Raw genomic sequence first — 16,745 nt, forward strand, 5'->3', positions numbered from 1 at the left:
TTTCTTCTTCCTCTTTATTCGTCTTCCCGAATCCCACATTGCACACCACCATCCTCTCTTTCTAGCTTTTCTCCCTTTCCTCTTTCGGTCTACTCATAATTACACCCCAAACCCTAAAATTAATTCTCACTGATCCCTAAATCTCACCCGATTTTCCAACTTCCCAGATCACTTCATCATTAAATTTTTCTGTCTACAATACCAAATTTCTCATCTTTTCACATCAGATTCGTCAATCCTTCCCAAAAGGTTTAATTTTGAATTGTGGGTTCAAACAAACCTTAACTTTTCCGAACTGGGTCAATCAAAATCGACCATTCAAAAGATAATCGCATCAGATTCATCAACTCTTGCCGATAGATTCAATTTTGATTCATGGGTTTTAACAATCCTTAATTTTATCTACCTGAGTGAACCAACATTCTCCATTATAATAAAAACCATTGTGATTATTGACTAAAAGAGTTGATCTTGTTAAATCAAAAAGAGAGTCATGTTTTATGGAGCAGTGGTGTGGGACCCATGGCTAATTGTAGCTCAAATAGTGTGTTTGCAATGTTTGTATTATGTTACTCTAGGAATAGTATTTGGTGTTTTGGTGGGTACTAGGGTGTCCAGAATGAGTCTCTTCTATTTCTTCGATTTTGCCGCGGTTACTGCTTCTACTATCACTGGTTGGTGTGTGATTGGTGCCTTTTTCCTCTCTTCCCTTGCTGGGTAATCCTTCTATTCTTTCTTAATTTTGTTTAATGTTCTTAATTTGTTGTAGTTGCAGTTTTAGATATGCTACTGTGTTGGGATTTTTATGTTTGGCATGTTTTGTTATTAGTTTAGTACATTAAATGAGATTGTTGATCTCTTGTATCCTGATGATAATTGATAAAGTTGAATGGATTACCTATATTTATTGATATTATTTAGAAGGTGGTAGTAGAAGTTGTTTGCAGGGAAATTTGTTTTTCTTTTAATGGTTTATATCCTTTATGAAATTTAAGGAATAATTTATGGTATTGTGTAGTACTGTAGTTGATAAATAAAAAGGGTTATGAATAATCTAGAAAAAGTTATGTGGGTTTTGAAGTGCTATTCTTGGAAGAATAATGTTCTTTCTTTAAGAGATGATTTGAAAATAGAAGATTAGAAGATTTGATCTTGTTTGGGATTGAGGGATTACATTTAAGCTATTGGCAATTGTGATTGGTTGATGTTTGGTTGATCAGTTTAATCGAAGCAGAATTAGGTATTATGAGACTAATAAGTTTGATTTGTGGGGGAGGTATTTACTTTGTTTTAGTTGTTTGATTGAATAAAATTGAAATGCTTGAGTTTTTAAGAACAAGATGGATGGAATAATGTTGGTAGAAAGTGCGTATATGGATGGTTTTTAGTTGAAGCTGATAGCTTAGGTTTCATGATGGTAGTTCATTATTGTACTGCTTCCATTATTTTGAATTTGAATCGGTAAATGTACTATTTCATAACAAGGCCTCAAGCATAGTGTTCTTTATGAATTTGTGTGTTACAAGAGTTATATGCAATTTTAGATTGATATCGTTGTATTTTATTGTAGATATTTTAGGAAAGAATTTGTAAAGATTAGGTGATAGTATTTGAACTATTTTTCTAATATAGAAGGGCATCTTAATTTGGAATTTTGGACTGAGATTAATAGTTGGATCTGTTAGTGTGCAATGTACACAAGTTGGGGAGTTGAGTTATATGAACATGTGTTCTTGCTTCCTCCGGGTCATTTCTTGATGGAATCTAGTGAAGTGGGGGTCTGAAATACATCAATTTTTTAACTCTATTTTCTAAAAGTACACAAGATATTTCTTTGTCAGATGGCCCCTAAATGGAGTATGCATGTCTCAATGTGATGGAGTTACCACTTTTTGGTATCATAGCTCCTCATCTAAACCATGGGCTTCTGACATTTTCTAGGTGCTATAAGAGGGAAAAGATGAAAAAGTACATTAATTTTGTTAGTAGTGTTTTTGTTTTCAAAAGAATAGGTAGTTGGAGAAAGATAAAAGTATAATTGAAGGGGTTGAAGTTGGAAAGTGTCTATCATCCCAAAAACTTGTTGAATTGGCTCTATTCTTTAATTGACCAAGCTTTCTAGCTTCACCAACAAGTTACTACCCTTACTCCCTAATTCTAGCATTATCTCTCTTTCCTCCTGTTGTTGTCTAAGATTGAAGTTCTTTTCAGCCTATTGATTCCTTAGAATACGTTAATCTAGTGATCTCAACGAAGGGGCTTATATCGTAGTTAGATCTCTGTAAAAAGAATGTAGTTCTTTAGGACATGTTTTCAAGCTTTTATGGATAGCAACTTAGAGTCAAAAGATGTGAAGTAAGAAACAATCGTTTGATTTTAGTTTTAGTATTGTTAGCTAGAAGACTTGCATAGCTCATGAATTGAGTGAGGATGAGGATGAGGATGTATGAATGGTTGCGGACGTGGAGGTGAAATAACTCATCATCTCATAGCCTCTGCTTAACATGGAAAGGAGAAAAAAGTCTTTTATATTATTTTGAAATGGCTACCTAGGCAAGTAGTGTATGAGTCAGTTTTTGTAAAGGATTTTTAAAGGAAGAGGATCTTGTGGACTATAGCAGTTATGGAAGTTTGAGCATGGACAGTTGAGTTGCTTGCTCTCTCTAAGTGTGTCACAATAAGGGTATAATTCACAATATTGGTTATTAGTAGAAATAGGCGGATAAAACTAGCGTGTATTCAACCTTTTATTTTGCCAGTTCGTTTAAGAGATTTCTGTGCTAAATTGGTGAAATTTGGACATATCAATATGTTGTTTGTGCATAACAGTATAAGAACCGTTTTAAGGTGTTAACTAAGTAATCGGGATTCCACATTGTTGGTGTTGCTTTAGCAAAAAATGGTTTTGTGTATTATCCTTGTAGAAAATTTTGGAAGCCGATGTTTTGCTGAAAACTAAAATTTATTTACTAATTTTACCATTTTGTAGAAGTGTAGATTATAGTCTCCTGTGGTGTATACATGGATTATACTAAAGGGAAGAGTTATGGGTAACATGGATTAGTGTCATAAAGGAATGAATTGCTATAGTAGAAGCATGGATGATAAAGGGAAGAGTTGTGGCCCCCCTTGTAGCTTCGCCCCTGTGTGATATATGTAATATGATTTTCAGTAGGAGTTTAGACTTATCTTTTGGAAGACATTTTTGGAATCCACCGAAGATTCTTGACAATATTATAGAATAGAATGAACATGAGGGAGCTTGGTTCAACTGGTATGTTTTGCTGGGATAGCCTTTTGATGAAAGGATAGACTAGGACTTAGCTTAGTCCTTCTAAGAAGTTCAATAGAAAGATGCTTGCTCCATCTTCTTCTTTAGCCAATGGTAGATGTTTCCAGTTTTTTATTAGAAGAGAGTCATTACAGTGGGGGAGTTTTGGTTTTGCATTTATAATGTGCTTGATGCTCTACTTTTCAAGTGACATTGTTATGATTCTCTAGACTATACTTAAGTCTTGTGGTTTGCTAAGAGTTTTAATTCTGTGTCTTTTGTATTTTTTTTACAGGTCTATGATCTATGAGTTCCGTCTTAAGTAGATTCTAGGTTGAATTATGGCAATCCTTGGAATGCACGTTTAAGTGTTTTTTTTTTTTTACTAAAAATTGTGATACAATGAAATGTTTTCGACATAAAATCACTTGTTTATTCTAGAAACATTGTTATAGGAAATTAAGAAAAATGTTCATCTAGCAATATTTTTAAATCTAGTGATAAAGTAAAATGAGTTGTGGAACGAAAGGAGTTGAACATACTTATTATAGAGGATTGCGATAGTGGTTTCTTGTGTTCAATTTGCGACAAGAGTGATCACTTTGTAATGTGGGTCATCTATGGGCACAAGTATATGTGTTCAGTTATGGCAGTTTGGTTTTGGAACCATCCCTTTAATGTGTGTTTTTGGTGGTCATTTGTGTGGTGATGAAGTACAACTGTACAAAATAAGCTTTTTAGAAAGAGTACATTCTATATAGTCAAGTTCCTGATAGACCTAAGATGAAGCAATTGCCCATGCCATAAAGATTTCATCACCTTGATGTTATGTACACTCCACATTCTTCAATGGCATACTTAAAAATCCGGAATTACCAGAAAACTTTCTAATCACATAAGAAAAGGCATTTGATGTTGGGCCTTCCCGTTTTGACGGGTATTAATGGTTGAGTTAGATTTTGATCATATTTCTTCTTTGATGAAAGACCTAATTTGTGTTCCTTAAAGATTCATGATCTTTTATTGGGTCATATAGAATATCTTGATTGCTCTCTTTCCATCTGGAAATGGTTGAGTTAGATTTTGATCATATTTCTTCTTTGATGAAAGATCTGATTTGTTTATTTTATATTTGACCAGAGCTGGTTACTTACTTTTTCTGGTAGAGAGGGCGAAAAAGTGCTTAGATTTCTCGGCAACTCTCTATATTATCCATCTCTTCATTTGCGTTGTATATGGTGGATGGCCTTCGACATTTACATGGTGGATTGTTAACATCACTGGACTTGCAATTATGGCACTGCTTGGTGAATATTTGTGCATAAAACGTGAACTGCGGGAGATTCCTATTACGCGTTTTCGTCCAAGTAAGCACTTACTTTTCTATATGATTTAATTAAGATCTTTTCTATTTCCGGTATTTTATTTTGTTAATACATGTGTTATATAGCTAATTTAATGGTTATTCTCTAAATTTTTATTCCGTTTTTAGAATATGCCTATAATGCATGCTAATTACTGATCTACAAAAAACCATGTCTCTCTTGATTAATGACCTGAATAGTTCAGATCTGAAGGAAGATCTTGGATTTAGTCTATTTTCTAATTTTCCATAGTTTGTTTGAGGGCCTCATTTTTCCCTTTTCTCACTCCCATTTAAAGCTGCTGCGGGCTGCATATGTGCCTAATTCAGTGTAACATAATTCGCTAGCTAATTTGCTTTTTGAATTCGTGTTCGCTCAAATTTGCCCAAGAATAGCCCAAAACTGACCATAATTCGCGTTTTTCGATTCGAGAGGAGATTAGCGAATCATGTGACACTGACCTAATTGTATGAGTAACTCTCTATTAGTAGGTTTAAACTGATAAACGCTACTCCGGACAAAAGAATAATCATCTCACTGTAACGTTGTAGTGAAGATGCCTCAAACATGAAAGGCTAAAGAGTTCTTCCAATCGATCCTTTAGCCTATGTAAAAAGAGATGTCTTGCATAACCTTATTTCCAAAAGATTTGGGTTGGGTGCATGAACCTAAACAAAAATGAGATCTTCTGAAACAATCCTCCTTTTTATTTGTTCGTGTCTAATGTTATATGGTGTTGCTGACTTAGTATCTTCATACCCATCTTCATCCTCGCCATCTAGGTCACTTTTTCTCTCCTTCAACTTCTCGTATAGTCTCCATGCCTCCAGATTTTGTGTTTCGTAACCTTAGCATATCTGGTCATCACACATGAACAAACCAATGGAGTCGATTCTACTTCATTTGTCCGCACTATACATCTAAAATAGGAATAGAAGAGACTGGCTTGTTTATGTTCTGAAAACAAAATTGAAAATTGTCTGCGACAATATGTTAGCATTGATTGAAATTGTGCTTGTACAGATGTATGATTGACCCGAGAATCTCGTCGAGCTTGAGGAATTATTTTCTTTTTTTTTTCAACTCGTAATTGGTGGGCTTGCTGTCAAGAAGCTCATGGGAGGAAGCAATTATATATTGATTATGTGGTAATATTTGGCGAGGCAAGGAAGAATTGACTGTAGTACATTTTCGTGGTGCTTTTATGATCTTGATTGATTCTACATGGGAGCGGCAATTATTTGGAGTCAAAGGCGAATATGTAGAAACATAAAGCATTGATTGTTTCTAGGTATGCATACCTTTCCGAAAACTTGTATAAATTCTAGCCAGCTTCCTTACACTCGTGATTGTTCAATTTCTGACATTAGAAAGAAATTTTTTAAATGAAATCTGAAAAATGGATGTAGTGCTTGTTCAATTTCTGACATTAGAAAGAAATTTTTGTTTTGATCATTAGCGCTGCTGACATGAACGTTTGTGTAACATTCATCCGTGTCACTGTTTGTGTGCACTCGTGTGTCCTGGGCCTCTTGGCCGCACAATCGTACTTTATGTTCATGCGATGCGCACCTATATGTAATGATTTGTTTGTGTGATAGCCTAGGTCGTCTTACTCTTGGATTACACACGGTTAATTATTCAACTGGTTTTCTGAGAGAATACCTGTAAGTTTACCCTTTTGAATTTGATTCTCGATAAACTGTGAAGTCTTGGACCAATGCTTCTTTCTTTCCAGGGGTGGGTTAAAAATGCATAACAATTTTCAAGGTTTTATTCAGGTTTTTATTCTTTGGTCCCTGTGTGGTCGGTTACTTTGCACATACGAGTATGATAGAGGAAAGTTCTTACAGATGGTATATGAGAGTATGTGATATCTTTCGGTGGTCTTTATGATGAGATTTAATAGTAAATATCTTTTTACAATAAGTCAACAACACTGAGATGCGATAGTTTAGTAGATGACTTTTTAGTTGACTTTTAACTATTAACTTTTTGGTTGACCTATGGTTTTTGGCCTTGTCAAACAATAAAAAAAAGTGTTTATTATAATCCAAAGTCAAAACCTTACTATAAGTTCCTTTTTACATTGACTTTTGGTTTTTACTCACGTTATCTCTAATAAACAACCAACAACGAACAATTATTTTTTTACCAAACATCATCATGGTTAGTCACTAGTCAACTAGTAGGTTTACAAATATTTTTAACTGGTCAAATCATTCAATAACTGCTCAGACAAACAAAGGCATTCCATCGCTAATATATAGTTGAAAGGCTTCATGGGCTTCCTTATTTAGTTAGTAAACAGATACAGGATGAGCATATGGATGCCAAATTCACTTGGGATATGATCGAAATGAATACGCATATCTCTTTCAATGACAAGTTGGGGATGTATTCATTAGTCATGATGTTCAACCAAACCGAATGATATTTTAAAGGGTGATTATCTTAATAGAAAGAAAACCAATATTTGGATAATTGAAACGATATAAACCCTAAATATAATTACCTAATCGAATCAAATAAACTAGACTATTAACCTACTAAGGATAAGTTTTATCTATTTTTAATTAAATTTGATTTAACCCGATATCTAACTCGAGTTAAACAATATATGCAAAAGCTTAAATCCAATCATAAACCGAGTCAATCTAACTTCTAATTGACTTTGATCAAAAGCAGCTCTAAACTAAATTCAAATTTTTATCAATACGAACCTCATTTGAATTGAATCAAATCGAAAACTGAAAAGAAATAACTCATTGCTCAGTTCAAGAATTAACTGCAATAGACTTGGTCAAGTGAATTTATTTATTTTGTTAATTCAGGATTAGTTTCTAGGTAATTCATTTTAATCATGATAAGTGAATAATCACCTTATGTTTAGGATAAGTTTGTTTTTGCTTAGGTGTCAAATAGGAGTATTAATTAGTTCTGATAATTGTAATCCACTTTATTGAATAATTTTCCACTAATAATTTAGCGCTTTACACTGTTAAGAAATTGGTGACATATCAAATTTAGAGTTCGCATAAGCCCAACAACACTTGTGATTTGTGATGGAAGACAGGTCTTTTTTCAGGATGAATACATCCTACTTTTCGATGGTTGAGATTAGAGGTGTTTATTAGGGTCATATGGTTGATTTCGGGTCAAATTTTTCGAGTTGGTTTAAAAATCAGGTCTCGTATTTATATTGATTTTTCAATAATTGTAATTCCACTTTTAAAATCAAGTTGAATTATAAGATCGAATAAATTTTAGATTATCAGATTTGTTTTGAATAGTGTAGTTGAGATTCACACTTGAATCCCATCCCATCCCATATATTGCATTCTACCAAAAGCATATTACAAATAGACTCTTTTAAATCATTACAAAATTCTGAGTGCTATTTTTACTTGTATTATTATTATTACTATTATTATTATTATTATTATTATATGGGGTGCGATTATGATTTAAGTGAAGCTGTAGATTATGTTTACAGTTTGTAATTATGGGTTGATTAGAATTACTCCTTATTTTTGTTATTACAAGAATAAGAGTGTGTATAACGTGGATCTGAACCCTTCAAACTATTTTTAGACGAGAACCACTTAACGATGTTAAGGACCAACTCAACCAATAACATGAGTTATATACTCTATTATATCCTCTCACATGAAAGCCCTTTAGTCTGGAAGTGTAAATACTGATAAAACCTTTACAAACATGAAGCCAACTTTTGACTAACTCAATAAAACTTTAGCTGAGGATTGAAACTTAAAGTTCGAGAATATATTATATACGCTATTTGTTAGGATTATGGGTGACTTATGTTCACCAAGTAATCAAGAAGATGATTAAGGTAATTAATCATTTTAATAAGTAAAGGTTAGAAGAGGACTTATCATGTGTTTGTGATTTGTTTTGTATGGAAATCATTAGTAGAAGATTGTATGGGTAGTAAATCTTGACATGTGAAGGATTAGAATGCACAAAATCAGTCCAAGATCAAGGTGTAAGAGGTCTTGAAGACCGTGGACATACACGAAAAGGGAAAGGCAAGCAGCACAAGACAGCAGAAGGCTGCCTGCTGACCCTCCTTTCCGTGATCTGTTTCTGCCTTCTGTCAACATACAGCTGCTGCCCCCTTTAGTGTCATTCTCCCCTATATAAACATTAGTCATAGGGCTTTATCAAGGGTGCCAAAGGTCTCCTCTAAGAGCACTGCCTCTCCTTACACTTATCTCCATGTTTAAGTTTGTATTCTCTCCTTAAAAACAATAATATAGATGATGAATGTAGCCCAAAATCGATGAACTACCTTAAATCTTTATCTTGATTATTTTCTTTATTATTGTCATTCATTATTATATTGCATTATTTGGTTCTAAACTTTGACACAACATAAATACCCAACTTAAACCTTAATTAGTGATTCTTGAGTGAGGTTATTACCTCCCATTTTACTATTAAATAGATTAACACTAGGGTGTTAATTTATTATTGGGGTTGCTTTGAATGACTCATCTTAAGAGATGAGGCAGTGTGCATGGCTGCTATTAATCAAAGAACCACCTCTCTTTTTTTTTCAAATAAAAAACTTGTGATTCTGTTTAGGGAAATAAAGAGAATTTTGGTAGGGTTGCTTTGTGTAATATATGCTTATCATAATCATTTAGATTGATTGTTTTGTCTCATCTGATGATTCCTTTAGAATCTTGGTAATGGGGTTTCCCATCTTTACCAAAAGATCTATACTCATCAACAAAAGTTCATATCAACACTTCTCCTCCACTTTTCTATCAAACATTATCTTTTTGAGAATACAATTTTCTTTTCTTGATCAATTATTCTTTTGATGAAGCTCATAAACATAAATTAGAGAAAAATCACCTTATATACCATCCTATCCGGGGCAAATTTAGGAAAAAAGAAGCGATGTCAAAATGTTCTTATGTAAGAGGTATTCATTTAGGCCACCGGATTAAATTCGGATTAGATGTTTCGGGTTGGTTTAAAATCGAATCTTGTGTCCACATTGATTTTTACATAATGTAAATTCATTTTTATTTCGGGTCAAATCAGATTCGGTTACTAAGTCGGGTGAATATTGGGTTATCGGATCTGTTTTGTACACCTGTAACGCACTTTATGGGTTTTGAACCCTGACGACTCATGTGGAAAACAATATACTAACCAACTCATTTAGGGTATATTTACATATACTATTTGAATTTATTTTGTATTTAAGTGATGCCAATTTTAGTGACTACACACTAGATCTGCTCATGCATCCTATCACCGTATCACCGCATTGTCATTAAGTAGCACTCATCTTCACCGGTAGAGTTTAGAAGTCAGATATATGCTTTGTAATAGCAAATAGGTAGTATCCGACTATTATTTTAAGAGCAAAAACACTTGAAAACACTTCAAAAACTCAAGCTTGAACCTATGGTTTACATTAGTTATTAGTTATTACATACATATATATATATATATATATATATATATATATATATATATATATATGCATATATTATTACTCTGCTCTATTAGATCTAAGCTAATAATGATTCCGGGTTTTATGAAGTCTAATTATAAATCCTCTTAGAGGGTGTTCAAGGTTGAGATTTCCATGTTGTGGAAATGTCAGCTATAGCTTCTCCAACAGTCAAGTAAAGTCCTTGTGCACCAAAGGATTCTAAAGTTTTTGATTGGTGCAGTTTTTCAGTCACATTTCCTGCAGGATTCGCGAGTACAAGCTGCAGCGATCTTCTTTCTAGCATCTTTCTCAGCTCGCCTAGCAGCTCGATTCCACTCGTGTCTATTGCTGACACGGCTACATGAACGATAACAAATAAATTCATAATCTCATTGCATGAACCAAACTTAAACTTTCACCATATAGACGATCAAAAATCTATTCGCTCAACAAATTTTTTACATTAGGGGTGATCAATTCATCTAAGAGTTCGATAGGTAAAGGATCCTAATCATTTTTCGATGTTTTTGGCACAGATCGTGTTGGAATTAAGGCTTTGACATGTAGTCGACTCTGTATATTGGGATTAGGGTTTTAACACTGTTATTGTTGTTTTAGACCCTGATGGACATACACGAGGGCATATTGAAATGTTTAATCGAATACCCCAAGATTGAATGATTTCTTGTATGGGAAAGGTTCTATAAAAGGGCACACCAAGTTTGAAACTTACCACTCATGTCTAAGATTACACATTTCATCATGTTCTCATTGTTGGCCTTCACTCGTTCTTCCTCCTCTCGAACCCATCTTAATACCCTATACGATCACGAGAAATATTGTTAGTTATGTGACTACATTAATTTCCTTTCATAAGTATAGGAATTGGATCAAACCTCTCTTGAAGATATGTGGAGTTTGCGAAGTAAATGGGAGATTCGATCGATAGGATGAGAAATGAAGGGATTCTCGTTGCTTCTCTATATCTTCCTAAGGTTTGGTAAATCTGAGTTCCGGGAATGTTTCCTAGAACGGTTGTGTTTGGCCTTGTAACATGAAGTAGAATCTTGAATACCGATACTCCTACCTGAAATTTCAGTAACATCACAAAATATAAGGCATGAATCCCGGCAAGAAGTTGGACCCTTTTTAGACACGAGACAGAACGATTACTCACAGAAATTGCGAGCCCCAAAGGAACTGAAACGAAGAGGACACCGAAGAAGGAGCATATACAAGCTAAGAAATCGAGTTTATCGACTTTCCATAATCGGAAGGCTGCTTGATAATCGATCAAACCGATGACTGCAGTGATGATAATAGCAGCTAAGATGACTGTAGGTGTGTAATAAAATAGAGGCATTAGGAACAACAATGTAATGAGCACTGCTGCCGCCATAATTATGTTTGACACTGCAGTTTGAGCTCCTGCATTGTAGTTTACAGCGGATCTAGAAAACGATCCTGCAAAACGTAGAAAAAGTCTTTAAACCGTCACACTTTTGATTTTGCAACGCTATAAGTTGCAACGTTCTGATAACAACTACCTACACCGCTAACACCGACAATTTTTTAAAAGTTGTGTTTTAGCCTCATAAAATGACTAACAACTACTTAAACCGTTAGCATCGAACATGCCCTAAGTGGTTGCCAACGAATTGCAGTTTCGGATTCACGCAACTTTACCCTTGTCAGTGATCACGTGAATACATTTTTACACCATTTGATTATTCTGATGAGCCAGTTTAATATTGCTCGAAAGATCGTAAATTCTAAAGAGAATTTTTTGGTGATGTGAATAAATTACCAGTTGTGACATAGCAAGAAGAGCAAGAACCAGCCATATTCATGAGACCAATAGCCATCATTTCTTTGTTGCCATCAACTTGGTAGTTGTTAAGTGTTGCAAATGTTCTTCCTACCGCTATTCCTTCCTACAAAAGAATATTTAAATTTCTCAATCTCATATTCTTTAATCAAAATGAGAATCGTAGATTGTACAGTCATATTTATTCTCTTACGGCCCCTTTGGTAGTCGGTATTGAATGGTTAGAATGAAAATGAAAGTGTAATTTTGATTGGAAAATCTATCTACAATTTTAATGTTTATGCTTGTTCTCCTTCAATCATCTCATTTTCTTCACAAAAATTATTCCAATGCATTACCATTAAAATAAGTGGTATACTGATATTAGGTGGTAATGAAAAATTGTGAATAAAAAACTTTTTTATAATCAAAGTTTCATTATCATGGAAATGACATAGTATATTTCACGAAAATTTACACCACAAGTCATTTCCATTACCACCTTTTAGTGTCAGTATGCAAACGGGTCGTTAACTTTGATAAAGAAACCTTACAGTGAGAGCTAGGATGCCGCTAACAATGCCGGTTTTAAGCGCAAGAGCGAGGTACGAGCCATGGAAGTATAGCATGTTTGTTGATGGTGGATTGAGTCCCTTAGGCAAGTATCCGATCTAGCCAAAAGACAAATATGATTTCCTCAATGTCAACATCTTTTACAAATCATGTAATTATTGACATTTTATTATCCTACTATCATTAAGTGACTTTCATCTAAACTCAAATCGAGACACAAATGTATATAATATTAACCTTTTAAAAGAACTAAAAGTTTCTTACAATTGGGATTTGGCGAGGATTAGGTTTGACAGCAAAAACTATGATTGTAGAAAGTATAACTGATGTCAAAGGTGCAGCTGCTGATATCCAAAATAACTTGGGCCTTTTGGCACTCTGAATAAGACAATATGAAAAAAAATATTAGAAAAATAAACTATATTAGAAAAATTTGTGTTGATATTATGTGTTATTCTTGTGAGACTTATCGGTGACACGAATTTAAAATAAAAATCTATATACATTAATAATTTGTATTATTGGGCTATTTAGACCATGTATGAGACGCATCTCACGGTGAAACAGTCTCATACAAAAATTTGTACGTTTGTAAGCATAAAAGGTATATTTGGTTATTACTATAAGCACAACACATAGGACTATAGGTAGACATGTCAATTTTTAATCCGGCTTAAATTTGGCAAGCATGAAACACGACTAGTAGCCCAAAAATAATATGATCCGAAATCCGCCTGTCTGTTCGACTGACTGTTTTGACATGTCTAAGTATGAGACTTACAATTTGTCTTGCTGCAAGAAGAAAGAACAGGAAACAGAAGCCCATCAAAATAGTTTGCCATGCCCACTGCACAAAAAATAAATCTGAGAATTATGCATGTTTATCCTCCATTTTATTTTACTTATTTATTTGCATTATTATTTTAAAAAATAAGATAAAAAAGAAAAATGTTAGCGAAAAGAATAAAAATAAGACCTCATTTTTGTACTTTAAAACAGAAGACAAAACAGGAATGATCTGCATCTGGTTAGTGAAGTGGACCATCCCAAGCAAACCTTTGAGCTGTTGCAATGAGACTATGACTGCTGCCCCAGCCATAAAACCAATTAAGGTTGCTTTTGACAAGAAATCTATTACAAAACCCAACCTGCATCCAAATTTCTCTGCATTTTATAATTTTTACATTTTTGGATAAATTTTTATAATACTTCTATTAAAATTATTTACTTTAAAATATTGTTTATACAACATTTCATTATTTCAATGTCATTCCAGCATCCATTTAATGAGACTATTCTCGAGTTTACATAATCTTAGTCTTATAACTAAAAAAAAGCGGTTGTTTTGATCGACCTTTTATAATAAAATATAAAATATAACTAAGAGATTCTTATGATTTGACGAGTTTTTAAAGTATAATTTATAGTCATATAAAAGTAGATAAAATAAATTGCTATTAAAAATCAATTTTTTCCCTAATTATTTAGGCTCATCCTTTTTGGGCACAAGTCCAAATTCCTTTGTCTAAAGTTGATGGCATTTTGTACAATCACACCGCTAAATAAACTATAGGGTATTTTTTATTTTTAATATGATTCTTTTTAATTTCATACCCCCTACTTGTACTACTTTTTTTAATTAGAGGTAAGCTCCAGAATATGTAGGAGAGAATTAATATATATTTCTGTAGATTAATAAGTGAAGGAAAAAATCTTTAATCAGTATTAGAAACTTAAGATTCTCCTTTGTAATAGATAGCGAATTAAATTGGCAACTACAAGATCTTATTTGGTTTCAACTTTGAACTCTAAGCTAAACTTTGAACCATAAACATCAATAATTATATATGACAAGATAGAAGTTAGTTTTGATGAACAAAAATTAGTTAAAGTTTGTCAAAAATAGTTAGTTTATTAAGAATTTAAAAGAAATATGCCTAACTTTATATATATATATTTAAGTTATATAGATGGATATAGATGCCCATATAAGGGAAATCTTCTATAATTACTTTGTAACATGTTGCCATGGTTAATATGAAATTACATTACAAACTTTATACAAATTGAAGAATAAACAAATTGTAAAATACAAATTCAGATTTATTTAGGCTGACCTAACACACATTCACTATTTTATTTTACTGTCTTAAGGTGATCAGTTATAACTTTATAACTTTATAGTATTAATTTTATAGTATTAATGTGATTATTCACAATTTAAAGCGATAATTTAAAAACATTATGTGAGCCCCTTTTATAATTTTACAGTATCATATAAGATTTATTGTAAATTAATAAAAAGTAAGATAATAAGTGTGAGATTAAACTCATCATAATGTTTTAGACCCATAAATATTTTCCAACCATTAAATGTGAACCCACCAATTTTCTTCCCCACCCACAAGGAATATTCCCATAAATTATTTAATTATTAGAAAAAGGAAAAAGGGGAGCAAGAAAAAGTAAAAAAGAAAACAACAAAACAACCTGAGAAAACCAAGAGAAGCTTGAAAAACACCAGCAAAAAAGGTAGAAGTAAAAGCAAGCTTAAGATAGAGAGTGGGTTCTTCAATAGGAGATACAACTTCACTCAACATAGTCCCCATCACTAAGGATGCTATTGACACTGGGCCCACTGCTAAGTGCTTTGAACTCCCTAATATTGAGTACATCAATGGCGGCACAAAGCTTGAATCTGCATTTTCCCAAATACCCAATATTATAATACAATAATTAGCTCAATGAAAAAAGTATTTGTATGTTGAGCAGAAGGTTTGAAATTCAATTCCTGACGGGTACACCCGCGGGATAGTCGGAGCTGTACTTTACCTTTTTTTTTCACACTAAAATTATGTAAGAAAATAGATTACTTCTAAGTTTTTATTGGTGTTTGTTAATAAAATTAAAAAAAGTTTGATTTAGGAGGCAATTAATATATTAATATTAACTTACATAATCCAATGATTGGAGGTAAATTTGCAAGCTTTGCATAACTAATTCCCTGCAATCCAAGTAATTCAAGATTTAGTTAATTATTTTTCATTAAAATTTGATTGAGACTTCTATTTTAATTCCCTGTTTGGTATAAGCATTAAATACCCACTAACAATTCTATTATAAGAACCAGAAAAACTTGATTTTTTTAAAGAAACTCTATTGTGGATTAAGTACCCCATGTTTTCTGTATTTTTCTAGGGAATTCTAATTCTAAGAAAGAAAAAAACAATATTTTTGTGAATTTCAATAAAAATTAGTGCAACCCATTTTATTATTTAATGATATTTTTTATACTTGAAAATTTTTATAAATGCTGCAATAAAAGTTCTCTGAAAAAAATGTTGCCATGTGTAAGGCACAAGCCTTTGCAAATCACAACCTTTTTAGAAAGAGAAATAAGGGATAGAAAGCTTCTAAGAGGTATTTCTGAACATGTACAAAATATTCGATTATATAATATATTTAAATATTAATTTTATTAAAAATTTTAAATTTATTGCGAGTTTTTGTACCTGTGGGATAGCAAGACTAGCAATGGTAAGACCAGAGATAAGATCAGACCTAAAAAGTTTGAGATTATAATTTGGACCCCAATGAAAAACAGGGAAGAAAAACTGAAGGGAAAGAACAAGTTTTTTAAGCCATGTTTGGTTCTTAAACCTATGAAGTGGATTATCAGGGAAGAAAATTTCTGAAACCCTGTGTTTAAGCTTTTGGAAAGTAGTTGTTTTTGGAGGTAGGCAAACACGGTGGATCTCTGTAGGGGAAGTAGTGTTAGGTAATTGTAACATTGTTTGTGTTGTGTTTGGAATATTGATTGTAGTTTCAAAACATGCATGATTATGAGTTGAGAAATCTTCTACTCTATTTGAGTTTACTCCCATTTTTAAGAAGAAAATGTGAGGATTTAAGGGTTTTTTTTGTGTTTGGTTTGGGAAATGAGGGAAATGGAGGTCAAATTTATAGGGGTGGTCTTGAGGAGGTTTAACGTTTGGGTTGCTTGATGGGTATTTTGGGAATTATATTTTTGTAGTAATATATCATACACTTCTTTTGTTTCGTTACTTTGTTACTTATAGTGAAATTTGCGAGTAAGTTTGATAACCCGATAACCTGTTATAGTAGGTAATTTATAAAAAAAAAGTAAATTAAAAATTAATGTAAAATGAGAAAATTTTTGAAAATTCACATAAAAAATCTAAATAATTAAAAAAATCATAATTTTTTGAATATTTTTTTCAAAATTTTTTC

The 16,745-nt window shown here is 32.7% G+C and overlaps 2 protein-coding genes across 2 annotated transcripts; one reads left to right on the forward strand and one right to left on the reverse strand.

Annotated features, from left to right (window-relative positions):
* Nucleotides 1–6: 6 nt before the first annotated feature.
* Nucleotides 7–6,233, forward strand: LOC130814139 (uncharacterized). The gene is made up of 3 exons (XM_057680185.1): nt 7–717; nt 4,412–4,638; nt 5,659–6,233. The coding sequence occupies exons 1-3, from the start codon at nt 494–496 to the stop codon at nt 5,664–5,666; spliced, it is 459 nt and encodes a 152-aa protein (XP_057536168.1). The 5' UTR covers nt 7–493; the 3' UTR covers nt 5,667–6,233.
* A 3,670-nt stretch (nt 6,234–9,903) lies between these two features.
* LOC130814132 (probable sulfate transporter 3.4) lies at nt 9,904–16,420 on the reverse strand. The gene is made up of 12 exons (XM_057680157.1): nt 16,007–16,420; nt 15,450–15,498; nt 14,985–15,192; nt 13,471–13,642; nt 13,276–13,341; nt 12,759–12,872; nt 12,476–12,592; nt 11,922–12,048; nt 11,292–11,578; nt 11,011–11,201; nt 10,848–10,933; nt 9,904–10,471 (listed from the first exon to the last, which is right to left on the reverse strand). Exons 1-12 carry the CDS (start codon nt 16,376–16,378, stop codon nt 10,251–10,253), a joined length of 2,010 nt encoding a protein of 669 aa, XP_057536140.1. The 5' UTR covers nt 16,379–16,420; the 3' UTR covers nt 9,904–10,250.
* Between the last annotated feature and the right edge of the window lie 325 nt (nt 16,421–16,745).

Source organism: Amaranthus tricolor, chromosome 1 (genome assembly GCF_026212465.1).
Source record: "Amaranthus tricolor cultivar Red isolate AtriRed21 chromosome 1, ASM2621246v1, whole genome shotgun sequence".
NCBI classification, from domain to species: domain Eukaryota; kingdom Viridiplantae; phylum Streptophyta; class Magnoliopsida; order Caryophyllales; family Amaranthaceae; genus Amaranthus; species Amaranthus tricolor.

Bases quoted from the DNA above. Each gene is read 5' to 3' on its own strand.
- LOC130814139 (XM_057680185.1), top strand. From the start codon at position 494: ATGTTTTATGGAGCAGTGGTGTGGGACCCATGGCTAATTGTAGCTCAA. The intron at 718-4,411 runs GTAATCCTTCTA...ATATTTGACCAG, and splicing joins TTCCTCTCTTCCCTTGCTGG to AGCTGGTTACTTACTTTTTC.
- LOC130814132 (XM_057680157.1), bottom strand. From the start codon at position 16,378: ATGGGAGTAAACTCAAATAGAGTAGAAGATTTCTCAACTCATAATCAT. The intron at 15,193-15,449 runs GTAAGTTAATAT...GGGAAAATGCAG, and splicing joins ACCTCCAATCATTGGATTAT to ATTCAAGCTTTGTGCCGCCA. The intron at 12,593-12,758 runs GTAAGAAACTTT...TCTTTTGGCTAG, and splicing joins ATCCTCGCCAAATCCCAATT to ATCGGATACTTGCCTAAGGG.